At 35.4% G+C, this 27,319-nt stretch overlaps 1 protein-coding gene across 4 annotated transcripts in view; it reads right to left on the minus strand.

The window, feature by feature from the left end:
- Positions 1-27,319, minus strand: part of DPYD (dihydropyrimidine dehydrogenase) — a 720,636-nt gene that overhangs the window by 542,506 nt on the left and 150,811 nt on the right. For all 4 annotated transcript variants that reach the window (XM_031457506.2, XM_064488745.1, XM_064488746.1 and 1 more), the window contains exon 4: positions 10,606-10,693. In XM_031457506.2, coding sequence (XP_031313366.2) covers positions 10,606-10,693 — 88 coding nt within the window. The remainder of the gene's footprint in view (positions 1-10,605; positions 10,694-27,319) is intronic.

Below are 27,319 nucleotides of genomic sequence, written 5' to 3' on the forward strand. Positions count from 1 at the left end.
AGTCATATTTACAGTAATTTTTTTAAAAAACATTTGACACAGATAAGATGTCTAGTACGTTATGGGGCACAGAATAATTTAATACATTTAAGTCCCACCCCACACCCTAGGCTTTTCCTCCCTGAATTTTTTTCTTAAAATGTTAATTCTAAGAGTTTAAGATGAACATTTATTTATCAAAGAAAACTCACATACGGTAGTAGATTAAGAAAGACAGCAAAAGAGCAAAATGTATAGAAAGAAAAACTATCATCAATCTACTAACTCATAAAAAAGAAACAGCATGGAGGCATGTAAATAGAGGCATAATTCTTTATACACAGTAGAGAAACATAAAAATGTCACTTCTGCTTCAGTTTCTGCACCCTGGCCACTTTTCTCTATTTAATTGACCTGAGAACTTATAACTGTCCCCATGAGTTACTTAAGATAACTTACAGTGTGTACCTGTATTCAGTTCACCAAGCATGTAGTATTTACTGAGCATCTACTATGTGAGAGGTCTTTGGTAAGCACGAGATATGCATGAAGAATTAGTATTTTTGCCTCTAGATTGTTTTAGATAAATGGAATCCAATTTTCATCTATAATGATGTCCTTCTTTTTCATACCTGATATCATTGTTTAAATAAAATTTCCTTTAAAAAGTTTTATCAGTTTTTCACTATTTTCCATCTAGAAGCATGATGCCAGAATGTCCTTTCTTTGTACTGAACTCTTTTGATCACTGTATTTGTTAATATAAATTTACAGTACGTGTATATTTTTCTGACACATGAATTTTATTAATTTAAAAATTTTTCTCAAGCTCAGAAATCTTGACTAATCTATACCCTTTACCTCTGAGCAGGCAGAAGAATATACTACTAGAAACTCAACTGATTGGCATTTATCTTTAAATATCAAAAATAAACATTGATATAAAATTCAAAAAGTATAAATTACTTCACAGGTTTGAATGACCAATTTAAAGTAAATAATGTGAATAGCTGTTGTGAAAATTAAAAGGCCACTTTATCCAGATAAAATACTAAGATGTGCAATAGATCTTGTAAGAAATTTATAGAGATATAATTTTTCATTCTTAGATATTAAGAAACACAAAAATAAACAATAGAATACAAAATTATTTCATTTAGTGTGTGCTAGAGATCATATATAATAATATACTATAATTCATATAATTTCTTCAAGGAGATAAGATGCCTTTCTGCATCTAAACTTCAGTGCAAATATAGAAACACATATGTTAGAGTCATCATCAAAACATTAGCATGAAAGCTAAGAAGAAATGTGAAAGTAGAAATCTACAAGTGTCATTTATAAAAACTGTATAACTTGCAAGCAAATGGAAATGTTTTAATTTGAGAAATTATTGAAGGTAGAGTAAAATTAATTTGCTAGAATCCCTTATTCATATACTACATAAAAATGCTAAACAATTTCTAATTTTATATTATAAATTTTATTTTTCATTGAGATTATTTTTCCTTACAACCCAACTAAACTGCATCTTTTTAAAGATAAACAGAAATATGGCTTAAATAGGATTATTTTTACTTGAACAAAACCGTACACACATTATACACTAAAAGGGCATCTGGTGTCTAAAAGTTTGAACAAGAAATTTGGTGTCTGGATGTCTTATTGCACTTCATATGTCTTCTTCCTCTTCTGAAAGATGTTATACTAAAAACAAAGCTACATCACATGTATGATTGCCTACTCAGCAAATAATTGAGACCTACTCCATCTCTGATATAATTTAAATATACTGGTTACTAATACTTGGCTAAAAAGAGAAAAACCGTGGCGGCTTTGTTGTTTGTTTGCTTTTTAAAAATTGTTATTAGAAAAGGCAAAAAAACTCAAGTTCATTAAATTGTTGGCCAAGTTTTAGAAATAAATTTGTATTCTCAATGACACAGATGTGTAACAGCAAAATTAAAATATAAACATCTGAAGGTAAGAAAGAGTTCAAATAATGTCACTCCAAATAATCTTCCCCCTAATAAAATTTAAAACAAACTCAATGACTGTTGAACATCATACATACACATATGCATAATAATAACTTAAGACAGAATTTATCTCTTTTGCTATTAGAGGTAGACTATGATTTGACACTCCATTTTCTTCTATTCAAACAAAATAAAGTCAGACTATTTTGTGAAGGTTTGTGCCTCACTGACAGAAATAAGAGATTTCTTAACTGACAGGGTGTTTTTTTGTCTACCATAATATGTTATTATATACGGTTCATAAAACCAACTGTCAGCCACAGTCTGTACAGTGGGTACAAATAGATTAACCAGGAAAGTCTCCATTCCAAGTGCATTAGTTTAAGCCCATTACGACTTTCAAAATTACAATTAATTTTGATTATAATAATTTACTTGAAATTCTTCAATTTATCAAAATAGTTTTCAAAAAATAAAACCCAGATTTGCTTAAGTCTACTGTGTTACACGTTCTGCCCACCACTCAAGATGATAGTAATAGTTATAAAACTCATGATGCCAAATGTGTTACTTATTTAGCCCTTTATGTTTTAATAATAACTCTTCATATACACACTTTATTCACTAATAGTGGAGTTTGATGCACACAAGAGCAAACGGGACAAGAATTCAGGAAAATTCAGTTACATTATGAAGGGGTTGTGTGATCTGGGATAAGCCATTAGCCTTGCTGGATTTCAAATTTCTTTTCTATATAATGAGATGGTTAATTAGATTAAAATTCCATTTGTCTAGATTCTGTGCTATTGTACTTTACTTACTAATATTCACAAATATTCTAAGTAGTATCTTACATGCTTATATAGAGTTTTCTTTGTCTTGATTATATTAAAGAAAAAGGCTGTCATTCCAGTTTAATTTACATATACATATGTAGACTCTATACCAATGTTCTGTTTTTAAAATAATTAAAATTTTATAGTATTTACAATGGCACATGTTTGAGTGTGCCTAAACATATACACAACTACAAACAATGTCGTTTTATCTGTTTCATATGAAATTGGCTTGATATGTACAATATTTTTTCTCATTTAGTTATACTTACATTACTTTAGATTTTATACTGCTTAACATTTTGTAATAGTTTGAGTAGCTACACTTTATGTTATCGAAGGTTTTTCAGAACTAAATGCTTATCTTTTGAAGTAAATATGAAGAAAAGCAGTTACCATTACACACATTGGCTGTGATTAAAAGTAAAAATGTAACCTTTTAAAGCCCCGAAGACACACATTATAAAACAGAAACAGGACAGATTTTGCATAAGCATTAATGATTCAACAGACAATGTAACATCCATCTACCTTTTCCAGCACAATACATTAGAAAAGATGGGACATTTTGAAAATAATATTACACTCTGTTGTCTTCAGCACTAGCAAATTTAGCATCCTACCATTTGCCAGACTCAAAACTGAGAAGTTATATACTAAAATTAAAGGCTGAATTCTAGAAAATTTAGTTAATGTTATACCAACTGATAAATAAATGAGGTAAGATAAGCATACATTTGCATTAATAAATGGAAATTAATGTTATTACAGTCAGTAATTATTTTGTAGAGCTTCTCTCCATTTCATACAACTAGTTTTTACACGTTGAAATAAGTTAGGATATTCTGAAAATAAATATAGTATCAGGGGAATGACCTTAATCAATGACAGGGTATATTACACAACATATGAAAATACCCTGGTCCTGTCAAAGATAGACAGATTGATAGGACGAATAGAGGGTTTGAAATAGAACTAAATAAATATGGAATTAAGTATATGATAGATGTGGCATTTCAGAATAGTGGGAAAACATATTATTCAAGAAACAGATTTGGAATTATTCGTCATTTAGAAAAAAAAAAAAAAACTCTGAATCTTTCACTCTTTACGCCAAGATAAAAACTTAGAATAAGGCCTGCACATGTTACTCTGTAACCCCATAGCTTTATTTTACTTCATTTTACTATTGAATTCTAATTTATTATTTTTACTATAAATGTACATGCTCATTATAGAAGTAAAATAATATGGAGATATATAAGAAAAATGCGAGTAACCTCTCTTTACCTCTCCCTCAACCTCAGTCAACTGAGGAATCCAAAGTTTAAGTTATATCCTTCTATGCCATGTTTAGTCTATTTATAAATTAGAATTTTTTCTAAAGATAGTGTTATGCTACTCATATTAATTTTTCATTTAATAGGGATATCCCTCTGGATCATTAAATATAATAATGCTGAATAGTTTCATAACATTCCATTACATAAACAGAGCCTGACAGATTTGACCATTTTCCTAATGAGGGGAACTACAATGGTCTCAAGCTTTTTGCTACTTCAAACAATGCTGCAGCTGCTATAATAAACGTCACTGTACATATGCCATTACATGGTAGTGCTTTTATTTCTCTAGGAAGAACACGTAGCAAAGCACTGCTGGCAGACTAGTATGTATATTTGAAATTTTCAAATATATTTCCACTGTACAAGACTTCCTGTTTCCTTCCTGCTAAATATCATAGGAGGTTATTTAACTTTTTAACTTTAAAAATCTGATGAGAGAAAACTGGTGCCCCACCCTTTGAGGTGCATATTTCTCACTATTGTGGAAGTGGAATATTGCTAATGTGGTTATTAATCATTTGCATGAGCTCTATTTCTAATGTTTATAACTGTCCGTGAATATATAGGATTGGGTTACAGTTCTCATTTAAATTTTTAGGAACTTTAGAAGTTACCACTTAGCTTGAACATCCAGAACAAAAAAAAATTCACTTGGTTTCAAGTTTGATTAGTTTTTATTTTTAAATACATTTTAAAATGTGTGTAGTCAAATGTTCTCTCACATAGCTCACAGCTTCAAAATTATTCTGAAATCTGTTTGTTTTTATTTTTAAAAGTTTTGTCTACCTAAAATTTATGTTAGAGGATGTGATGGAAGTTTCTAAAAGTAGAGTCAAATTAATAGCAGAACCATTTAGAATTCATCATTTTCCACTGAATTAAAATGTCCTCTTCATTATATACTATGTTTTCGTATTTTCTTGGTTCACAGACCTTGATCTGTTCCAGAAACGTGTATTCCTGTACCAACACTGTATTGCCTTAATTGTAGTAGCTTTATAGTAAGTTTCAATAACTGATGTAGCAAATCTTTTTGTGTTATTTTTCAAAAGTTTTTTTCTTTCATTTGCATTCCCAATTACTATTTCAGTATTTACCAACAAAAATGTATGTTTCAATCATTCTAGACTACCCATTTATCTTAAATATTTATCGCACTTTTCCACACGTGTTATGAAATAATTATCTAGTATGATTCTTCTAATTCAAAAAGTTAAAATTTTATGTAAAGTACTTTTTTGAAAAATCACTGTGAATGCATCCATGAGCTTTCATGTCCGGGGACTAAAAATGACAAGCCAGCAAGCCACAGAAATAAGTGGATTCATCTTAAGGGCATTTGTTAAACCAGGTAAACAGAGGCTTCTATTTTCAGAGCCTTTCATAACATAGCAAATGTAAATTCCTTCTAAAGACACATGTTTTCATCACAGTTCTCCCATAATTTCCACAGATAAAGCCTCAAAGAAAATGAACAACCAGAGTTAAAAAAAAAAATCAAACATATAAAGAAACAAAATATTACGAGCGGAACCAGTAGACATCACACAAAATATAATCAGACTCACAAAAACTTTGGATAATGAAATCCTCAGAGTACAAAAAAAAAGTAATTGTATGTATTTTTTTAAGAAATTACAGGTAGACTTGAAAAATGAATAAAAAAAAGCAGAGATTTTTCTTAATATTAAAAAAAGAGCTCCCAGAAATGAAAGATAAAATTATAACTCAAAACTCAGTGGACCATTTTAAAGACATGTTTTAAATTGGTGAAGAAGGTAGTAGTAACTTGAAAGTAGAATTGAAGGAAATTATCTAAAATGTAACCACTAAAAATCAAAGAGATTCAAGTTTGAGAAATAAGTTGATTCACTGAAAATAAAGTAAGAAGGTTTAGCATATCTAAAGGGAGCTCCATAAAGAGGAAAAAGACAATGGGAAATTCTCCCAAACGATGAAAGACATCAATCTACAGATTCAAGAATCACAATGAAAATCAAGCAAAATAAAAGAAACCCAGACTTAGATAAATCACTGTAAAACTATTCAACACCAAAGATAAAAGGCTGTTTAAATCACTCCCCCTCCAAAGACATTATTACTCTCTAGTGAGCAATAATTAGGCTGCTTTCCAATAGCATCAGTGCATGACAAAAGACATTAAAATGATATTTTCTGAGAGGTGGAAAAAAATAACTGCCAACCCTAAATTCTATATATAATCAAGGCATTTTTCAAGAGTGAAGAAACACATAAACAGTTTCAGAAACTAAAAGGTTTGGTCAACACATATCCTTACCAAAGGAAGATTTAAAGTATTTATTCTAATGAAAGTAAGCTGCTTTCCCATGGAAATCCCAACATGGGGAAAAAAAAAAAAACTAAAGAAAACTGGCAAAAATTTGAGTAACATTAATCCAGTGTTGACTAATAAAGCATTAACAATACAATCTGATTAAGTTTTAAAAGGATAGAATTAATATACAGAAAACATTATCTTATGAGACAGGGAAGAGCTAATTAGAAATATAGTACCTAGTCTATGCCACAAGACCCACTCAGACTGGGTCCCCAAAAGACACAGACCCATAATATTTAACTGTTGTAAAGTTTAGAATATATTCAGTCCTAGGGAAAAAAAAATACATCTCTTCACATTACTCAAAAACTGGCATCTCAACTGTAAGGGAAACTGACACACAAGTTCAGAATTATTTATTTAAACCAAATGGCAGATTTATACCTGCAGGTAATGGCTTGTTAGTCCTCTAGAAGAGTTTTTAAAAGCTGTGTTCACTTGAACACCATCTTATGGCAGGAGTAAGTTTTCTGTCAGTTCTCTTGGGATGGAGAGGGGTGCTCATAGTTATCTGGCAATAAAAGTGAGGAAACTAGCCTTGGGTACCAAAGGGAACCTCATCACTACATTTTTCTTTTATTTATCTAATATATTAATTTTTTTAAAATAGTGGGTAATAAACTGTGCACTTTCTCATACATTTTTGTCTACTTACTTCTCTGTCATAGTAGTGGGAGGAAGCCCAATTGGCTTACATAATAGGTTATGTATTTGGACATTAGTTTCCAGGCAATGGAGAGCCACTGGAGTTTTCTGAACAAGGGTGCAATATAATTAGAGCTATGATTTTAGAAAATTATTCTGAAAATGATCAACATTTTATTTGACAGAAGTATAAACCACTAAGCCATTGAAATTGAAAAGCAAACCAATAAGGAGGATGGACTAAACCTATTGACTGTACATCTGCTTTGTAACTTTTGTGTCATGTGTTTGCATGTGTCTGTATATACACATGCATATACATACATACATATATCAAGACAACTTTTTGGTATAAAAATAATTTTATCATTAATATTTATCAAAAATTCTGTTAGTTAAATTCTGTTGCTCCTCTGACTTCTAGTTACTTTCAGGAGGAATCTATGATAAGCTAGAGTCCTTTATCTTGAGTCATTGAGTCAGCTTTTTTCTGATACATATTATTAAATTTATTTATCTACATATAGAATCCATACAAATCTAAGTACACAGATTCTATAAAATATGAAAATATCTTGAAGAATCAATGCTTTACAATTTAATGTGCAATTTTGAAAGAAAAAATAACTATTGTTTAAAATAAATCATCATGAAACTAACAAAATTGTTATCTTTTCACTATATTTATATAGTGACCTTACGCATTCTTATATAAAGTACCATTTTTTCAAAAGAAAACTATCAAAAAATGTAACCCAGTATTCACAGTTTGATGAATCTGAAGCTTGTTCTTCCGATTGAGAGATACAATTGCAAACAACAGCCTGCATGAACGAAACAGAGAAAACCTGACTGAGGAGGTACAATAGACTCGAGCATACCTTTGGAAACAAGAGCTGTAATCCAGTTTGTAGGAAAATAAAGAATGGAAGTCTTGGCCTAAACTCCACTGAATCATAGAAACCTAACACAATACAACACAAGTGACATCCTTTTCTCAAAAAGGCTCAAGGCTCATTAAGTCTGGTGATTCAATTACCCTCTCAACCTGGAAAGAACCCCCCTCCTGAGTTGAGGTCCACAGGCAGAGCGATGTGGGACAGCCTACATTGTACACAGCTGGTAAATATCTAAAAAGCTGCAGGCTTTAAAGAACAACAATCCCTGACCTTTCATGATTGCTACCATGATTCCTCAACAAAACACTCCCTACAATAGAGTTCCTTAAATGTCTGGGGAAAGATTACATTTTCTATTAAATACCTCAAAATATCTTCTCTCTATATGGAAATCTGAGCAATAATATGCAAATAATATGGACAAATGAGTGAATCCAAGTTTTCCTAAAATAGAGATGATTCTGACTTTGTTTAGACATTTTATAAACTTTTCAAAAGATATCATTATTCTCTTTTTGTCTTTATTTCCTTTAAGTTTTTGCAGACCTTGAACGAGTGGGCTATGCACTAATTACAATCGAAACATCACCACTGAATTTTGGAATATCTGGGGAAATTTTAGCTAGCGTGGATCGTAATTCTAATATTGCCTCATGCTCAAAGTCAGGAGTGCTACTTTAAATATAATTTTAGCCAAAACACTTTCTCCTTCAAACTTTGGACATTTTATTTCCCTCTTTTTCTCATGAGGTTTAATTAAATAAATAAGAATTCTTAATAGATGCTTCATTTAAGTTTTTTACTTTCACATAGGATACAGGGGTCCTGTGATGATAAATGTTTGGGAGACCACAAATGTAACAAATGGGATCTCTTTTTCGGATTTCATCTTATTAATTACAAAACAAGTACAAAGCATTGGTGAGTTCCTAATATTACGCCTCAGATATTGAGCACAGAATTCAAAAATTTCCACAGCCTAATCCCCATCGAATTGCCTTGTCTCTTTCACATCGCTCTTCGTGTAACGTAGGCTCCATTGTAGCCACACTGAGTTTATTATATGTCCCCAGACCTGCCATGTACATGCCCGCATTCCTGCTTTTTCTCATGCTGAATTCTCTTCCTGAACTGCACAGGCTGCAGCACTAACCACACTGAATTCTGCCCAGGCTTTTGTCTTGTCTTGTTTTGTTTCTTCATGTATCTGCTTTTGGTCCTAGATGAAGAGCTTCTAAAAGGCAAGGTCATAGCAAGGGCCCTCTCTTACCCAATACTTGTCACCGTGTTTGGTAGGTAGCAGGTGTTCAATACATTACACCAGCTACAAAAATAGGAATCATTTGTATAGCATTTACCATACTGAATGAAGAGGGAAGTTAATAATTCCTTACCAAAAAATACTGAATAATTACCATGTTAGAGATTTTCACATACAAATATTATTCAGTTCCTACCACAATCTTGTAAGATAGATGCCATCTTTTTTTCTTAAATGAAAGTAGGGAGATAAGTAATTTTCCCTGAGTTCACAATAAGTATTTGACCTAAAAATTCAACCTGGACTTCAAATTCTAATAAATCTGACCATGCAGATTAATACAATGTCCTGTACCATGTTCTTAACACCCTGTCATAACCTTTCATTCATCTGAAATCCTAACGCTATATAAACGTATTATTTTCCTCCTACAATATTTTTTTTAATCATTGACATACTGAGAAATGCTCTTTATACAGAAAAAGGTATCTGGCAGTTAAAGGAGCACTTACTGGTTTTTACAGTATTTTAGAACATAAGTGTCAAACTCTGTAAGAAAACTTCCCCACATCCTTACGGAAAGGCTTCCTTCAGCTTCTCTCAGTAGTTAAAGGATAAGACACCTGGCTGGAGCGCTCACGGCTCCTTTCGCAAACAAAAGATACTAATTAATCATTCACTCTGTCAGCCATTCTCATAATGACTAAAAACTAAGCTTAACACTGAATTTTAAAAAAAGTTAAAAGTCAAAATTCCTTTTTATACTCATGCACATAAAATCCTATTTTCTATTTTGTGTTTTTTTTTTTGTTGGGGAGGGGAAGTTTAGCTACAACTCTATCAGTCTCTATCAATTATTCCAAATCTTCATCAAATTTCCTTGATTTGTCTCAGCATGCCAGACTCAATACCACAGCATATTTTAAAACAAAGATATTTCACAAATTTGAAATATGTTTTGATAATCAATGACAGTTCCTACCTGTAAGCGTTTAGCACGTTTAAGCTAGAATTAATCTATTCAGTGAATGCCTAGGGTTAAAAAATGATTAATTCACCATAAACTGATTTTTAAGACAATAAACAAAGAACACACATTTTCACAATAATCGTATCACAGCTTGTAAGAGACCACTTAATAAAATGTGCCACATCTTCACCTGCCTATAGAATCGTATTTTAAGCCTTTAACCCAATTGACGAAGACAAACTTCATGCTTTCATCATAGGTCCTAACAGACAGAGAACAGGAGCCAGTGCTGCTATTAATTGTCACTTGCAGCTAAGTCTGAACTCACCTTGTTTGAGATGCTCGTGATGAACGATTTGATATCCAGATTAGTCGGACAGCTCTTCTGACAGGGAGCGTCTGCACATTTCAGGCATCTAGGGAATAAAATAACTGGATTAGAGAGACTATAAAGTCAGAGAATATTCCATATATTCTCCACCTTACACCCATCCAGAGTCACTGTCTGGTAAGAACAAGTAAAGTTGTACTATTTTTAGGCACAAAATCTTTTCTTTAAGGAGTAAGCACAGAGCACTTGTGTTTCACATTTTGCACACCTTGCAAAGTGTATAAAATAACACCACGAGGGCCGAAAACCGCCCTTCCCCTTGGCGTCCCTCCTGGAGTTTAAAGGATCACAATTATTGAAGATACATCATTCATTCATTTACTAAGTCAGTCTTATTCAGATCCCTCACTATACTGACAAAGCTTAGAGAATGCAGTCTCTCGCGACAAAAGTTGTGCATGCCTTTTAGGCCACAGTTATACAAGTGCAAAGGTAAGCGCCCTCATTCTACAGCGTGTGACATCCTTTCTTCCTCTCTTCATCCCTCCCACTTTTCCACCTACCTCTCCCCCCATCCTTTCCCTACCATCCTCCCTCCCTCTCTGCCTCCCTTCCTCCAATTTTCTGATTTTTCTTAACCTACACACTAAGTCATAAAGCAACTGGACTCTGGAGTAGATGCTTCAGTGCACAGCCCAGCTCCACCCCCTTCCAGGCTGAAGCATTTATCCCCCCAACTGCTGCGCCCTCAGCTGAAAATGCAGGGCTGCGCCAAGGCCATGTCCCCTTTCCAGCGGCAGTCAGCTTCCCATCACAGGTCAGTGAAGGCGGCAGAGGCCCGGCACCTTGTCTCCACCTGGGGAACAAGTCTGCAGGGATCCATGCAGCCTTTATTGTGGCTGTGTCTGCCCAATCCTGATTCCTTCACTTCTTAAGGATGTGGATTGTCCAATAAACTTCCTGCATACTAATCTCATCTCAGAACCTGCTTCCTGGAGACATGACCGGAGGCAGGTGCAAACTTTGGTGTGCCTAAGAACCACGTGGGAAGCGGGGCACGTGTCATTGCTTCCAGAGGGAAGCCCCTCCTGAGTCTGAGTTATCAGCCTGAGAATATACATTTTGGAAAAAAAAATCTTTAAGGTGATTTTGATCTACATGGTTGGATCCCCACAGTGAGAATCACAATTCTATAATTACCACTTCAGGACTGAAACCACTGGCTAGAATGGTCTTTGATTTGCACATCCGTGCACATATTTGTGTGTCCATTTAATAAATGTTTAATGAGCCCTTGTTAGATGGCAGAACCTGGGATGACATGATCGCCATGGTCCTGCTCTCATGGACCCTGCTGTTTGGAGGCAGTTCAGACATATAAAAGGCACTTGTCGTAGGCAGTGTGGGCACCGTGAATCTGGGTGAGAACAGATGCTAAGGGAGCATTACCAGAGGAACGGCAGTCCTGAGGGGAGAGAGTCAGGAAGAGCTTACTGGGAGGAGCGACACTTGTAAGGGATGCTTGAAGAATGCGTGAGCACTAGGGAAGCCAAGGAGGGTGGGGTTTGGAGTGCAGGGTCACTCAAGAAAACGACGAAAGAATCAAAACGGTTTGTGCCCAGGCCTGGAGAGAAAAGAACACGACAGGGTAGGTGAACCAATGAGATTGGGTCTGGCTTAACGTGAGAGTGGGAGTAAAGAAAAATCATGCTGGAGATCTAAAATTTAAGATATACCACTGTCACATCTGTCAAAAGACCAGGATTCTCCGAGAATTTCACTGAGAATGAGCCCCATGCTGCTCAGGGACAAAGGTGACTAGCCAGCTCATTTTCTGTCCACTTCCATGTGAAAAGAGGTTGGTTCATTTCCTTCGAGAAAACAATACCAGTCTCCTTGTCATTCTTCTGTGAGTTGGAGAGTCCTCATTGTCTGAACCGATTCCTCAGTGCCTAATTAATATCTTGTTTTTAAATCTGATCTCTTTTCTCTGGTCTGTGCCCTTAGCCTTCTCTCTAAATTAAATTTTACACAATGAGTACCGAAGGCTTTTCATAATCAATTGTCCTCTCTGAAATGTAGTCATTAAGCCTCTCCCCTATCATTTCTCTAAATGTCATTGTCAGATTCACATCTATCATTTAGTTGAATTCCTATCTTCTCATACGTATGATTTTTTTTTTTTCCCTAAAACGCCATCACTGAGTTTCAAAAGAATTCTGTGGAAGTGCGATCAGAAGCACACAACCACCCAGAGAGAAAACAACGCGCGGTCTACTGGGCTGTCGATGTTGAAATGAGCTGATACCTCTGTGTGTTTTCTGCACGTGGAGGAATACGTTGAGCGTTAATAGTGATTTGAAAGGATTTCCTCTCATGTGGTAAAACAGCTAAAATAAAAACAGCTATCAAATAATACGTGATCTTAAATATCTTCTGATTTGTAAAAAAAAATTCAACAGTTTTTTAAAATATCGGCCATGCCATAAGAACAAAGCAACAAATATGATAGATATTAGATAGCTAGATAGACAGACAGATAGACAGACATAGACAGACAGACAGATAGGTAGACATTTAGAGAGGCAGAGGACTCCGGTTACCCCTAATGAGGTCAGAAGCTTTTCTTTTTTCTAACACCCAACTTGAATAATAAGGCAATTAAAAAATCAAGTTATAATGTTAGAAGGTATGAATGAGCCAAATTAACGCGTGGTATATTTTTCTGTTCTTCCAGAGAAATCTTAACTTCAACATAAACAGATTCACTTAACACTGACAACGTACGGATTTTTCGTTGTGGTTATTAAGTCTCTTTACCAAATAACTCTCCGTTTATTATTGAGCTAGTTCACAAGTAACAGCTGTTGGAAATGTCAGATGTTAATGAGGGAGGGCAACGCAAACCTGAATTGCAGCGTTCTTTTTTTTTCTTTGGTGCCATGAATATGCCAGAATGGGCAGACTCTGATAATAATACCATCTTGCAATTCTCTAAGCGCTCTGCAGACGAAAGTGCATCAGGCTGCCATTAATCCCACTTATCACTCTGACAGCTCAGTAATTACACTACTGCCGTAGCCAGGTAGTCCTAATAAAACACCAGCCACTGCCCTGGAATGCGTGCTGGTGAGATGTTTTATTAAACTTGGGGGGGGGTTGATCATCAAGTGACATTAGTGTTGACCTATTTTTCTATTTGACAATAAATTATCCTCTGACCATGCCATAATAGATACTACGGAGTGCATTTACTGTACAAAATCAGAAAGGTACTGCATTACAATGATGTAGGCAAATGGTGTAAATAAAATAGCAGAAATGCATGTCAGAATGTTATTACCTAAATTGCTTTAAATGATTGATACCATGAAAAATCACAGACACAGTACTTAGGGGAATATGTCAACAATTATTGTAAACCACAATTCTACATAAATTTTTCCTTAGAAGTAACATTTAAATTACACTTGTTTTTATCTTCAGTCAGTTAATTCTCCTTTTATGTTTCAAAGTTACTCTTTTATAGTGCAGTTTATTTTTAAATGCATTGTAAAAGGCAGAAGTTAATTCAGATAAACATTTATGTAATATTATTAATCCCCAAATAATTACATTTATAGAGAGTATATCAAATTATTTTAAAGCAATAAAATGTCTTAGATTTCTTACTAGTGATGAATTTTTTTCATTTCCATATTTAATAGAGAGCGTAACAATGGATTTCATTAAAAGCAAAATATAGAATCTTTAATAATGTTAATCCTTCATGATTGACATGAACATAAAAAATGTACAAAAACTTTAGTAACGCTATTTAAGGAACAAAAACTATTAAAAATATATTTATCTAGGGTCTTTCTCTAGGGAAAGAGAGCAGTGATTCCTCTCCCCACGTATCAGTGAGGCTGGACAGTTTTACTCCATAGTATGATACTAGAAAATATTATAGTGAGTAATGAAATAAGCAGCATTTCATTCTTCACACATCTGAGAACAGACACCTGCTTTTTTTTTTTGTTAAGCATTCAAAGCAGTTGGAACAGTAGCCTATGCTTGTTAAGAATTTTCTAACTCATGAGTTTAAATAATTTCTTTCTCAGTTCAAATATCACATACATCTATCTGCAAGACTTAAAGCCTCACAGTGCATTGTCTCTGGTTTTGGCTACAGTTTGGTTCAATCAAGCCATCATTGTTTCATCAGGTTACTTATAACCTAGTTTAGCCTATAGATAATCAAACTGGGCAAGTTAGTGTTTACACTAAAAATTACTTTCCTAATATTGTATTTCCTCAGATCTTTGATGTTCAAGTACCTTTCTTAGGAAGGACTAATTCAGATGCAGCAGATGTGTATAGGATCTAAATTCTCTACCCTGTAATCACCAGTGTAGGCAAATATACAGTCTAATACCTTTCCCCAACTTGGCAATATTTCTACTGGAACTGGGCAGAACAGAGTACCAGGATGAATGGAAAGCATGTGAATCAAAAAATGGAGGTTAGCCGTGTCACACGTATGTCTGAGCTCCACAGCTTGCATCACTTGTACCCAGATTCTGTCATAATAAAAGGACCCAAGAAAGATGGTTGGCATCTTTAAAACATGATGAGACTAATCCAATGTTCTGATACATTAAACACTCAAGAGCCACTCTCAGCTTCCCATACTTCTCTCTGCTTCTCTAAATATTCCATTAACAGCCTCTCCTATATAATTTCTGACTCTGCTTCTCTGATCATACCAAAGGTTTTCACTAGCTCAAGGGTATTTGGAACTAACTTTGGATATTCCTAATATGCATCTGGGCCCAGCTTCTAACTTCTGCTGGGCTGGAAAGCGGTGGCAACATCATTTACAGTAACTGACTTGTTCATCCTGTACAAAATTTTGCCTTTCAGCCACACCAGTGATGTTCCTATTTTAAGACTTTTCACATTTACTTGAATTTATAGGTTAACAACAAAACAGTTTTTAAGTAAAGCTATTTATCCACCAGAAATTTCCATTCACATGTAGGTGCTCCAAGACAATTCAAAAGCAGCAAAATTTAGAATGGTACACAATTCACACCCAGGGCTCAAAATATTTTGCCGGATGGCCATGAGTCTTGAAATACAGCATAATTAAAACCACCTTTTCCACAGCCTTCCTATAGTCTGTGTCAGAAAATTTTTGGCTTTTTCAGATACTAATGGATAAGTGTATATTTTACACTTTTTGCATATTTTGAATTAAATGAAGGGACTTAAAGTTAAAAATAATACTCATTTTTGATCTTCATATATAACTGATTCTTAAAAATTAATGACTCCTCTTTATCTCTACTTCATGGGTAAGAGTGTTGTGGGTCCCGACATCTCCCAGAAGCATAATGAGACCAGTGGTCAAGGCAGCTGAAGAAACAGCTGGAGCATATTAACCATCTTATACTCAGGACTGTCCCATTCATGTACGAATACAGGTTACAATTTTAAAAAGTGATGTTTTACTGATCTCAGCTCTTGGTAACATCAGTGCCTTCTTGCCAGAGTAATTGGAAGACGGAGAAAAAAGCAGTTAAGAAGTAAGTCACAGCTAGAAAAAGGCTACAGTATGCTCTCCCCTGGAGTCCAATTTTAGTTTAAGAAAAAAAAACATAGGTAGTCTTAACTGTCTCCTCAAGAGGCTTCTCAAGTCAAGACGAAAACCTTAGAGTTTTGCAACAGTACACAATTTCAAAAGCTAATTTCTATTACAATCTTAAACAATTCTGGTATAGCTATTTCTACTGGAAAGATACTTTTTGAGCATATTCTTATTTTTTAAAAAAATGTATGTTACAAAAACCTTGATGGCATAAGAAGCCACATACTTTCATACATCTTGTCCTGAAAAGCAAATAAAACACTTCTATAAGAACTTAGTACACATCACCTCCTGGAAAAATTTAAACAAACATATTGTCCTGTTTTATTACACAAAGAGTGTATCATCATGTGTATCTGAAGAATACTGCTCTTAAACTTAGATTTTTCTTTCTTACGAGAGACTATGAGACTTGAAAATACGTTTTTGTCGTACAGAGGTGGACTAAGAAGAGTGTGATGGAATCAGCGTACATTTGAAACTGCGGGAAGATTCACCGAAAGAAAATAAACACACATCATGAATGTATGCATAAGATGGAACTAATTAGGTATAAAAAGAGAACCAAGTATGATTAAAGGAAGTGAGATCAGTCCTTAAGGTTTTCAGAATCTACTGGGGCTTTAAGAAACTAGAAATAGACATACTAAATAATAAGCCAAGATTTAAATATCAATACCAAAAGCTAAAGAAAACAGATTTGTTAAATGTAAGTTGCAGCACTGAAGGAAGAGCACCCACATTTTCAGTTTCTCTCTGCTACAAGTTTATCTGAAGATACAAGCTCATGTCTTACAAACTGAATTGCTGAAATGGAATTAAAAAAATAAGTTATCATATTGCAACTATTAGAAATAATTAAATTTACACATTCACAGGTTTTTAATATGTCAAAAACACAGGAACACAGTAAAATCAGTAAATACAGAACAAATCAAAGTACTTATTAAATGTTTTTCTGCCCACTAGGCATCAAGGACATAAATCCTCAGATGTAACTGGATCCCTGTCACTTGAAGCTACAATCGAGGTAAACGTTAACCAAGAAAATCAGGGAACACTGCAGATAAAGGCTCTGCTCTGTGTCCTGCAAGCATGGTCTTTAGGCAGCATGCTCTCAGGAAATCATTCTCTAACCACCTTAAAGATGATGGGGATTGAGAGTGTTCACAGGGACTGACGAAGATGGCCAGATTCAACAGAAAGAGAAAGATCTTCCTCTGTCTTGCAGTAATGAGCGGGATAGGGTTACTTGTAAAGTTTGGCTATACTAGGTACAGCCAGTATAAATGAGCCAGGTAACACACAGTATGTAGGTGTGACATACAGAGTGTGCGTGCTCACATCCAGACTTACGTGCATGCTGATACTAATTACTAAGTACTCGAATGTACTTGCTTGTGCAAAGCCTTTAAGTGTATGAACGCAGAAAGCCGAGCACAGAGGTTAAGAGGACAAGCTCTGGAGCTTGACTGCCCAGATTTAATTCTTGACTTCACTTTACTGATTTTAAGACTTCAGGCAAATGACTTCACCTCCCTGGGGATCACTTTTCTCATATGCAAATGGAGCTAATAGTTTGTACGTCAGAGGTTTGCTGTGAGAATTTTAAAATGGCAATATACTTACACCAAATAGTATGCACTTGATCACTTGGCAGGCATTCTCTATAATTCTCAAAATACTCTGAAAGTTATGTATTGCTTTCTCTCCTTTACTGTGAAAGCGGTCAGTGAAGAGTCAGTATAATGTTTTACCGGTAAATACATGTTAAATATTGTGGCTATCTGACAAACATAAATACATGCTTTATGTCTTCAGTTTTTCCCTTATGTGATCTCAGAAGAAGGGGAAAAAAATATTTCCACCCCAGGAGAATCAGAGATTAAAAATTAAAGACACTAGGTTGGGCTACACAATATACTGTGAAGTTTGTGCTTCGGAAAAATGGCTATTATCTTAACTAAAAGTGTAACTGACGGTTATTATGGATGTAGAGTTGAGTAAGTAGCTCACAGTCAGAAGCAGTTAGCAAATACAAGAATGCATGTAATGAAAGAGGCTTTCCTTCATCCCTGCCCCACACGCTGCACCCTAGTACCTCTGTATTTCCAATGCCCATATAAGGCAGAGTTCTCCCTTCCCCTTTTTGACTGCGGTCACCTGGTGAGACAGTGACAAAGTATTTCCTGCCCTCAAGGGTAGGGCAGTACCTTGCCCTGACAAAATAGGCTATCTATGCACAAGTATAATGTTCCCTTAGGCAATTGTTTACAATTAAGAAAATATCTGTATTTTATATACCATTTTAACTTGAATAAGTTTATAGGCATGTGACCATCTGCATCCATAATAAAGTTCAGTTACATGTTTAGTTAGCGCAGCTGTTTTCAAAACCCCAAGTTTCACAATACATTGTATAGTCTAACCTACCATTTTTAATGTAACTACAACACATACATTGTATAGTCCAACCTACCACTTTTAATGTAACTACAACAAGCCACGGGTAATTTCTTTTCTGACCAGCATGTTGATGCGCACCACCACTGCGGTTCCCCTCACATTCCAGACAGCTGCTACACGATGCTCAATACACTTCTGATCCTTTACAGACCTTCAAGAGAACTGGGTGACAGTACTGACAGTTTTTATTACAGCTTTCCTACACTACTCAATAATCTTACTTCACCTGGACTATTTCCTCAGTTGTGTCATAAACTCTTTGATTTATATTGAGAATCCTTCCAGGCTTCTTAGAAAGAAGACATTATTTTTCGTAGCCTATCCATATGCTGTGCAAATTATCTTTGCAAATTTTGTAACACCTGTTGTATGTTTATCTTAATGTCAATGAAGCCCCTTTAGGAAGGGCAACAAAAAAAGTAATTTATATTTGTCACAGATGCTTTAAAAGCAAATTTTTCAGCAAATTTCAAAACTGAAAAGGCTTTGTATTTTATGACTTACTTGTAGGCAATTTCAGAAATAATATAATAATAATAGTAATACTGACAAATCTTTATCTGATTTATAATAAAGATATAAAAGAGAAACAAAAACAAGTAGTTTAATTTATAAATGAAGTAGGTTATTAATTGCAGTGCAATTCCTGTATGTGTGGGATATGTTGATTTTAACAAATAATAGTTTAAATATGTAAACCTTCTTAAGTGCATGTGAACTAAGATTTAGGATAGATTTTATTTTTTACAACGTTATATTGGTTGAATTTTTGCAATGTGCAAATATAACACATAATTTTTAAAAAAAAGACTTAGATGTTGACTGGCAACTAAAATCACATTATCCTGTATAATATTTATCTTTTCATTTTGGTCATTTGAACTGGCAAGGTCAAAGCCAACCCACGACGCTCCCATATTCTCTTTAAGTCTCACAAAGGAGCCAATTAAGGGTTTTAACAGGATGATCACAATGAACTATACTTCTGAGTAGCTGGTGGTTTACGAAGCTAACAGAACAAAGGGTCAGGTCTGGCCGAAAAAAACAGCGAGTGAGTGACAGCACAGGTGCTGGAAGAACTCATTAATTAAGTTAAAACAACAGTGGAAAAAACTGCCTGGTCTTAAAATTTTAAGATAGTATCTGCCAATAATAGAATTTAGAAACAAATAAATGTACCCAAATCTTAGCTACCTCGATGTTATAGTGCAGCAGGAATGTAGGAATAACTAAACCAACAATTATTTACTAAACACCCACTATGTTCTGAGTTCCGTGCTGGTGAAAGAGAAGATTTACTGAAACTTATTTGGATGAAGGTGACTTAAAAATGTATTGAACTTCATGTAAAAGAGATTTTTTTTTTCCTAGTTTTTTTCTTTTTTCTTTTCCTTTGTAAGTGCAATAATGACTGCAATACTTTAGATGCTGAAAGAACAGACTTGGAAAGAAATAGTCACGTCTGGATTTTCTTCCAGTTGGAACTACTCAGTTTCATGTGTGGAGCCCACTCAGATTTATCTAAAAGTTTTACTCTATGAAAATGATGCCACTCCCCTTTCTGAAAAGTGAAAGTTTTAAAACACACTTTAAAATTTAAATTTAGGAGGGGGGGTGTATAGCTTAGTGGTAGAGCGTGCACAAGGTCCTGGGCTCAATCCCCGGTACTGCCACCAAAAACAAACAAACAAACAAACTTAGTTACCTCCCTCCTCAAAAAAATTAAATAAAATTTAAATATTCAATGCTTTTACTTAATTAAATCTATGTTGATCATTCCAAGTAAAAGAAAACTATATTTAGCACAAAAAAATTTAAGTGTTTTACATGATCCTGGTGATCTTTTAAAAACCCCATATCTGATCATAATATTGTCCTGGTTAAAGGGAGACCGAGCATACAATGACCTCTGAACTTGGCTCCTGCCTATTTCATTCCTCCAGCTCCAGCTGCGACACCTGCCCCACTCTAGAACTCTGTCCGTACTGCCCTGAGCAGGTCAAATCATTTTCTAACCTCTATGTATTTTAACGTGCTCTTCTTTTGCTAGGAGAGCCACGCCTCGAGCTTGCTTCAGAATTCATCTCGGAAGCCTCTCATAGAACCCCCTGGGGCTCGCCATTCTGCTCTCCCCGAGCACCCTGAGGATTCCTTTATCGAAGCAATTATCACATTGGACTGTAACAGGTGATTCACTTTTCTGGTCTCTCTACTATTTCCTCCTCCAGTGAGAAAATGGTTGGGTTCCTTGTCTTTGTTATTGACCTGCTTGGAAATAGATTAATTTTAAATTTTAAATTTGTTTTAAATTTTAAAAAGACAACCAGATTTTTGGGAATACTCCAGTTAGTTATTTTTAATCTTTGGGGAAAATTATTTTAATAACTGCTCTTCAAACTTATGTAAATAATATATGCTAATAATGAAAAATATTTATATTTTGTTTAATTTATTCAACAAATACTTATGTAGGGATTGCTATATGCTAATAATATTCTAGGTGTTTTATAAATACTAACTCATTTAATCTTCCTAATCACTTGATGAAGTTGGTATAAATATTAACTCATTATATCTTTATAAGAGCCTGATGAGGTAGATACTGTTGTTATTCTCATTTTAAAGATATTATTAAGGCACAAAATTTTCTTCTCTGATTTAGGCTTGAAATAGTTTATTGCCTGTTTCTGTGATCCCGGTGATCATCAAGTTAACAGACATCTCCTAAGGGTCTGTGATTCCCAATTTTCTCTTCTACTTCATTCTAAAATCCTAATAGCATGTGGTGATGCCAGGGCTTGCCTCACAGGTTCCAAAAGCCAGATTCAGGACTCATCCAAGTCTGACTTTCTCCAAAGCCCGGCCTGTGAGTATGACCATTTCATTCTGCTGTGGTTCTCGTGACGATAGCCAGGACCCCAGAGAACTTGAGAAAGTTCTGATACAATTTAAAACCAGGTATGTTATAGTCATTATTATACAATATGGTCCATACATGGCTGACTTTAAAAGCAATCTAGCAAAACTCATTTGCTTTGCGAGGTACCCAGCAATGATGCTTGCAAGTTGTACTATTCTTTACAAAGCATTTTTTATATATACATTACCTACAGAAATCTCTAAGATCCATCTTTCTAGTAGAAATGCCAGACAGATTAAATCAAAGCAGTTAGAAACAATTTGTAGATATCACAAATATGCGTCATAATAGATAAAATAAAAATATATTCAACATCTTAGCAGCCTAAAATGATTGTCACTATACAGCATTTGGAACATTATATATTGTGGCAAAAGATAAAGTTAAGATCAAAACTGCTGCGTTAAAGACGCTGTACAGACCACTGATACTTCCCACTAGGTTTTGCGTGAAGTGATTTAAACACTATTTCAGTCTCCAGTAGTTTAATGCCTAAGAGCTGATGCTGACATTGCACATGAAGAATATGCAGAAATCTCAGGAAATTAATGAATATGGGAGAAAAACAGATAAGAATATAAATTTTAATCTTCTTAATTTAATTCATATCTTAAGGTGGACCAAGGTTTCATGCAACGGCACTGACTGGAAATGAACTAATGTGATGACGGCCTGATCGTTATCAGAATATTTTGAAAAAAATCAGCCTAGGAGCCAAAGAACACAATGTTCAGAAATAATATCTTGAACATTGTCATCAAAATTAACTGCCTACAGCTTAATATTATTTAAACTCTAAAAACAGGAAAATAAAAAAGCTAAAGGCAAATCACATATATTTTTGTAAAAAGGAAAATTCCATTGAATACGCTTCTAGTGGAAGGTATTATAACACTGACAATGCTATTACGGTATGTCACAGGCACCATTCCTTGTAAGCTAAATGAAGAATATAAGTGAAAGTAACAGAACTTAAATGTGTTTGTGGTCCATGGAATCTTAACACATTATTTCCTTTGTTCTTTAGTTCACCTCCTTCCTTCCCTTTTTCCTCAACCAACAAATATCTATAGAGCACTTATTTGCTAAGGATTTGTAATTTGCAAGGTCCTGGAATAAACAAGATTAGTAAAACTTGGGTTCTCCCCTCAAGAAGCTCACAGTGGAAAAGTGAGACAAATGAATACACATTTTCAGATGATGTGAAGGTGTGGTGATGGAGAAGGGAGAGATGCACAAACCTGCCCAGTTTAGAGGTGCCCCATTCTGTTCACTGCTCTATGTTCAATTCCCAGTATAATGCTAAAGACACAATGAATGGACTTGTGTCTTTAGGGTGTGTGTGTGTCTATGTGTGTGTAGATGTGTCCTGTGGACAGGCCAAGTAATACAGGCCTTGAGGGAGATGTAGAAAGTAAGAAACTAGAAATATTTACCACTATCTATTGAAAGTGGCCTGGAGTTCTCTGCCTAATTACTTTTAGATTTACCTCGATCATAAACAGATTTTCTCTTTCAACTCATCTCTCTCCTTTTAACCAGCCATTAGGTACCCATCACAGCACAATACCGTAAGAGACAACATAGTTTGATGGATTCTGGATTTAAATCCAGTTCTATTAAGTTTTCTGATCTTGGAAAAGTTATTTAAATAATTTCTGGCCCCTGGCCCCAGCTTCCTTATCTAACTTACTAATCATAGGCTGGACACCATACCATTTTAGGGAAGACTGAATAAGTTAATGCATGTAGAACATTTAGTGTCTGCCACATAATAAATGCCCAGTGATATAAATCACTGTTGTAAGACATTACCACCTGGGAACAACGGTGAATGCAATGGAGTAGGTGAGCACTGTTTCTCCATAGCTGCTGGGAAGTACAATGTTATGATGAAACTAATGACTGCCATACAGGTGACTGTGAAAACTAAGTAAGATCATTAGGACAACAATGTCCTGCTCATAGGAGCTGTTCAATAAATGAGAACTAGGAAACATTTTGAAAACTATCTTCCAAGCCAGTTCAAGGCAGTCTGTGGAATACAGAAGTGAAAACAGAATGTGTAACTATGAGAGAGGGTATAGAATAAAGTATGTAAGTGTTAAGCATACCCATTAGGTTTACAAAGAAAGGAGCAGCCACACAACAAAGCCAAACATAAACTGACCTCCACTGACACCCTGTGAGCATGACGGGTCACACTTAGCAGTGACTCGGCAGTCATTACCTCATTTCTCCAAATGATCTCTTTGGTTCACTATTAATAGTTTTGATGAGACCGTGTTAGTAACCAATTCTGCATTTGGGTAGTTAGTGTAGGCAAATTTGTATGTCAACAATGAGAAGAGGCGCTGGGGCCCAGAGTAGGCAGCGAGGGAAATGAATCTTGCTTTGTCGGGGAAAGCACCTCTGACAGGGGTCTAACTTTTTGCCTCTTCTTTCCCCACATCTAAAATGGGTATTTTTCCAATGCATGAATGCATTTCCTATGTTGAGACATCTAAATTTTCTACTTTAAGTAAACAGAAAGGAAAAAAGCTTCAAAAAAATATCTTTAGAGAATTTTTTTTCTTAGGCACTACCTTTTCATTCAAGTTGTGAAATGTCCCACCTGCTCCCTTCTTGATAATTTTTAAGGTGAACTTTTCAGAACAATCCCACAGAGAGGAAATTGCTTTACAGTCTTGGAAGATGTGAACCTGTTCTCCCAGTATAGTGGGCACTTAAATCCTTTTTTATTGAAGAGGTGGTGTTAAAGTTGTATATGTAAGATGACAATCTAGTATTGATTTTGGTGATGCTGATACAGAAAGCAGTATTTTTAGTTAAATATGCCATATTCTTTCTATTTTCCTGCCTTTGCTTTTACTTTTCCCTCAATATAAAATGTATGATTCTGTCACTCACTCTTTTTTTTTTCCCCTTTTCTTATTGGCATATAGTCAGTTACAATGTGTCAATTTCTGGTGTACAGCACAATGTCCCAGTCATGCATATACATACATATATTCATTTTCATATTCTTTTTCATTAAAGGTATTACAAGATATTGAATATAGTTCCCTGTGCTATACAGAAGAAATTCATTTTTTAATCTATTTTTATATATAGTTGCTAACATTTGCAAATCTCAAACTCCCAAATGTATCCCTTCCCACCCTCTTCCCCCAGTAACCATAAGATTGCTCACTATGCCTGCAAGTCTGTGTCTGTTTTGTGGATGAGCTCATTAGTGTCCTCACTCACTCTCCACCTGGCAAATTCCTGGGTCTCCTTTAGGACGCAGCATAGGTATCACTTCCTCTTGAGAAGACGTCCTCAATGACCTTCTCTCCTCCCTTAAAGGTTATTCGTTTACTTCATATCCCCACATTTTCACACTGTACTCTAATTATTTTTCAAACTAACTATATTCCCCAAATAGCTGACACATCTCAAGAGGGCATTCACTCATTCAAATAATATTGACGGAGCCCCTGCTGGGAATAAAACCATTAGAAAATTATGGCTAGAAAAACAGAGACTTCCTTTCTGTAGCTTAGGGTTAAACAAACAAACATTTACCTGTAGACGAAGATAAATTACATTAGCGTAGAGCAGTGGGACCAGGGGATCAAGGATGAGTAGGAGTTACCCCAAGTGAGAAGAGGAGACAGGAGGCAAAGGGAACAGATGTGCAAATGCCATGAGCCGGCAGGAGGCTCGAGGCTCAGAGGTTGTAGGCTGTGAAGGAGGAGCCTGTGCATAAGCAGGAAGTGGGGAGAGAGGAGGCTGACAAGGAAAGGGGACTTGGCCTTAGTCTGGGATTCCCAGCCATACCAGGTGCTCAAAACATCTTCGCTGAATAAATCAACGAATAATAATAATAATAAAAAGAGGGCTATACACTTGCTTGGTTTTGAGGGTTTATATTATTCCTATCTTGGGAAAATTAAAATTTTTATAAGATAATTTACTTCCCATTACTACAAACAGGAAAAGTTTTGCCTTGTTAAGACTTTCCCCTTTTTATATATTTAAAAGTAATTTAGAGAGCTATAATTCAGAATTAAATACAGTATATAAAGTATTTATGATACAGCTAACTTGAAAAATAGGCATCTTACATACATCTGCTTCCAGAGGAAATATTTATAATATTTACAAAGGCTCACTGTGGATTCCAAGAAGATTTAAATTCTATAATCTCTTAAGGAAAAAAATGATCATCATTTTCCACACAGCCTTACCGAATGAATGTCCCAAAAGACAGCTTGGCACTAACCATTTCTTTTGTCCGCACTACTGAATTCCCATCATACACACCACCTAAGAAAAAGAAACACCTGCCCCTTATTGATTATCTCATTTATAGACATTTCCCATCACAAAGTGATTCAGTCATGAGGTAAGGACACCTAAAAATAAACCATCAGGGGCAGACAAATTCAAGAATCTAATCCATAATTGTCCCTCTGCCTTCAAAGAACACTGGGCAGAGCGCTTCCTGGCTCCTCTTCTGTTAGGAACACATTATATAACCCTGATCACATCATTAACCTGATGAGGCCTCAGCTTTCTCACCTTTAAGGAACAGATGCATGATTAGGTGGCCTCTAATGTGCCTGCTAACATAAAACGGCCATGGTCTGATGTTCTCTTCACATGTTTCTCAAATGTTATGAGAAATTGAGAGTAAAAATCTTAAAAAAAAAAAAAAATTATAAACATCACACTCAGTTTTCAATTTGGGGGGAATTTATAAAGAATAACCAAAATTTTAAACCCTGAAGATTTTCTTTAAATGAGAGAAATAAATCTTTCAATAAACGGAACATAGTTTGAATCTAACAGTGAGGTCACTCCTAAAACTTCACTAGTGGCACGGAAACCCTTATCTTAAAAGGAATGTGAAGAGCTTGAAAGGAATCCACCCTACAGCAGTAAAAATGGTAACATATTTGACAACCTTCCTCTGGTCCGAATGTTCGGCTACTTTAAGTGATGAGGACATAGAAAGTTTCCAATTCCTCCACCCTGTATCTTGGCAGTCTGACTTAATTTTGGATTAAAAAGTCCTTAAGAAAGCCATTTGATTCCATTTTTAAGTGTTAGGAACTGACCTCCTCTACCTACACTACAGGCAGAATTCCCACTGAGTTCTATCTATATCGTGCCGTTTTAGCCTCCTGCACAGGAAACTTTCATCAAGCTCTTTTCTAGAAAGCGTATCAGAAGAAAACTGGGGCCAGAAAATGCGTGCTTATCTCCTGTCCCTGGTACTTGGAGGCTGTGAGGATTGCATAAGCCACCGAATCTTCCCATGCCGAGCTTCTTGCATCTGGAAAATGCGATAATACCTACCCCAAAGTCATGAGAAAGCAGCAAGGCGCGCACGCAGCGCGGAAGCACGAGGCGCCTCCCGCAACGCACGTCTGCGTTCGCGTCCTCCGCGGCGAAGCCGCTTGCGTACCTGCTGCCCACGCTGCAAGCCGGCATCCCCGAGTCCCGCAGAGGTACACCTCTGCTGGGCTGGTATTCAGACGTTATTTCCCTAACTGTCCTAAAGCCCTGAAACACCTGTTCACCACTCCTTAGGTTGGATTTTGTATTCCTGTTGTCCTGTCTCTCTCCCGTTTCCTACTCTATGCTTCTTAAAATTGCTAAAATCCTGACAGGAGTCTTCACTGCCCTTTTGGCTTTTAATATTA

Source organism: Camelus dromedarius, chromosome 9 (genome assembly GCF_036321535.1).
Source record: "Camelus dromedarius isolate mCamDro1 chromosome 9, mCamDro1.pat, whole genome shotgun sequence".
In the NCBI taxonomy this organism is placed as follows: Eukaryota; Metazoa; Chordata; class Mammalia; order Artiodactyla; family Camelidae; genus Camelus; species Camelus dromedarius.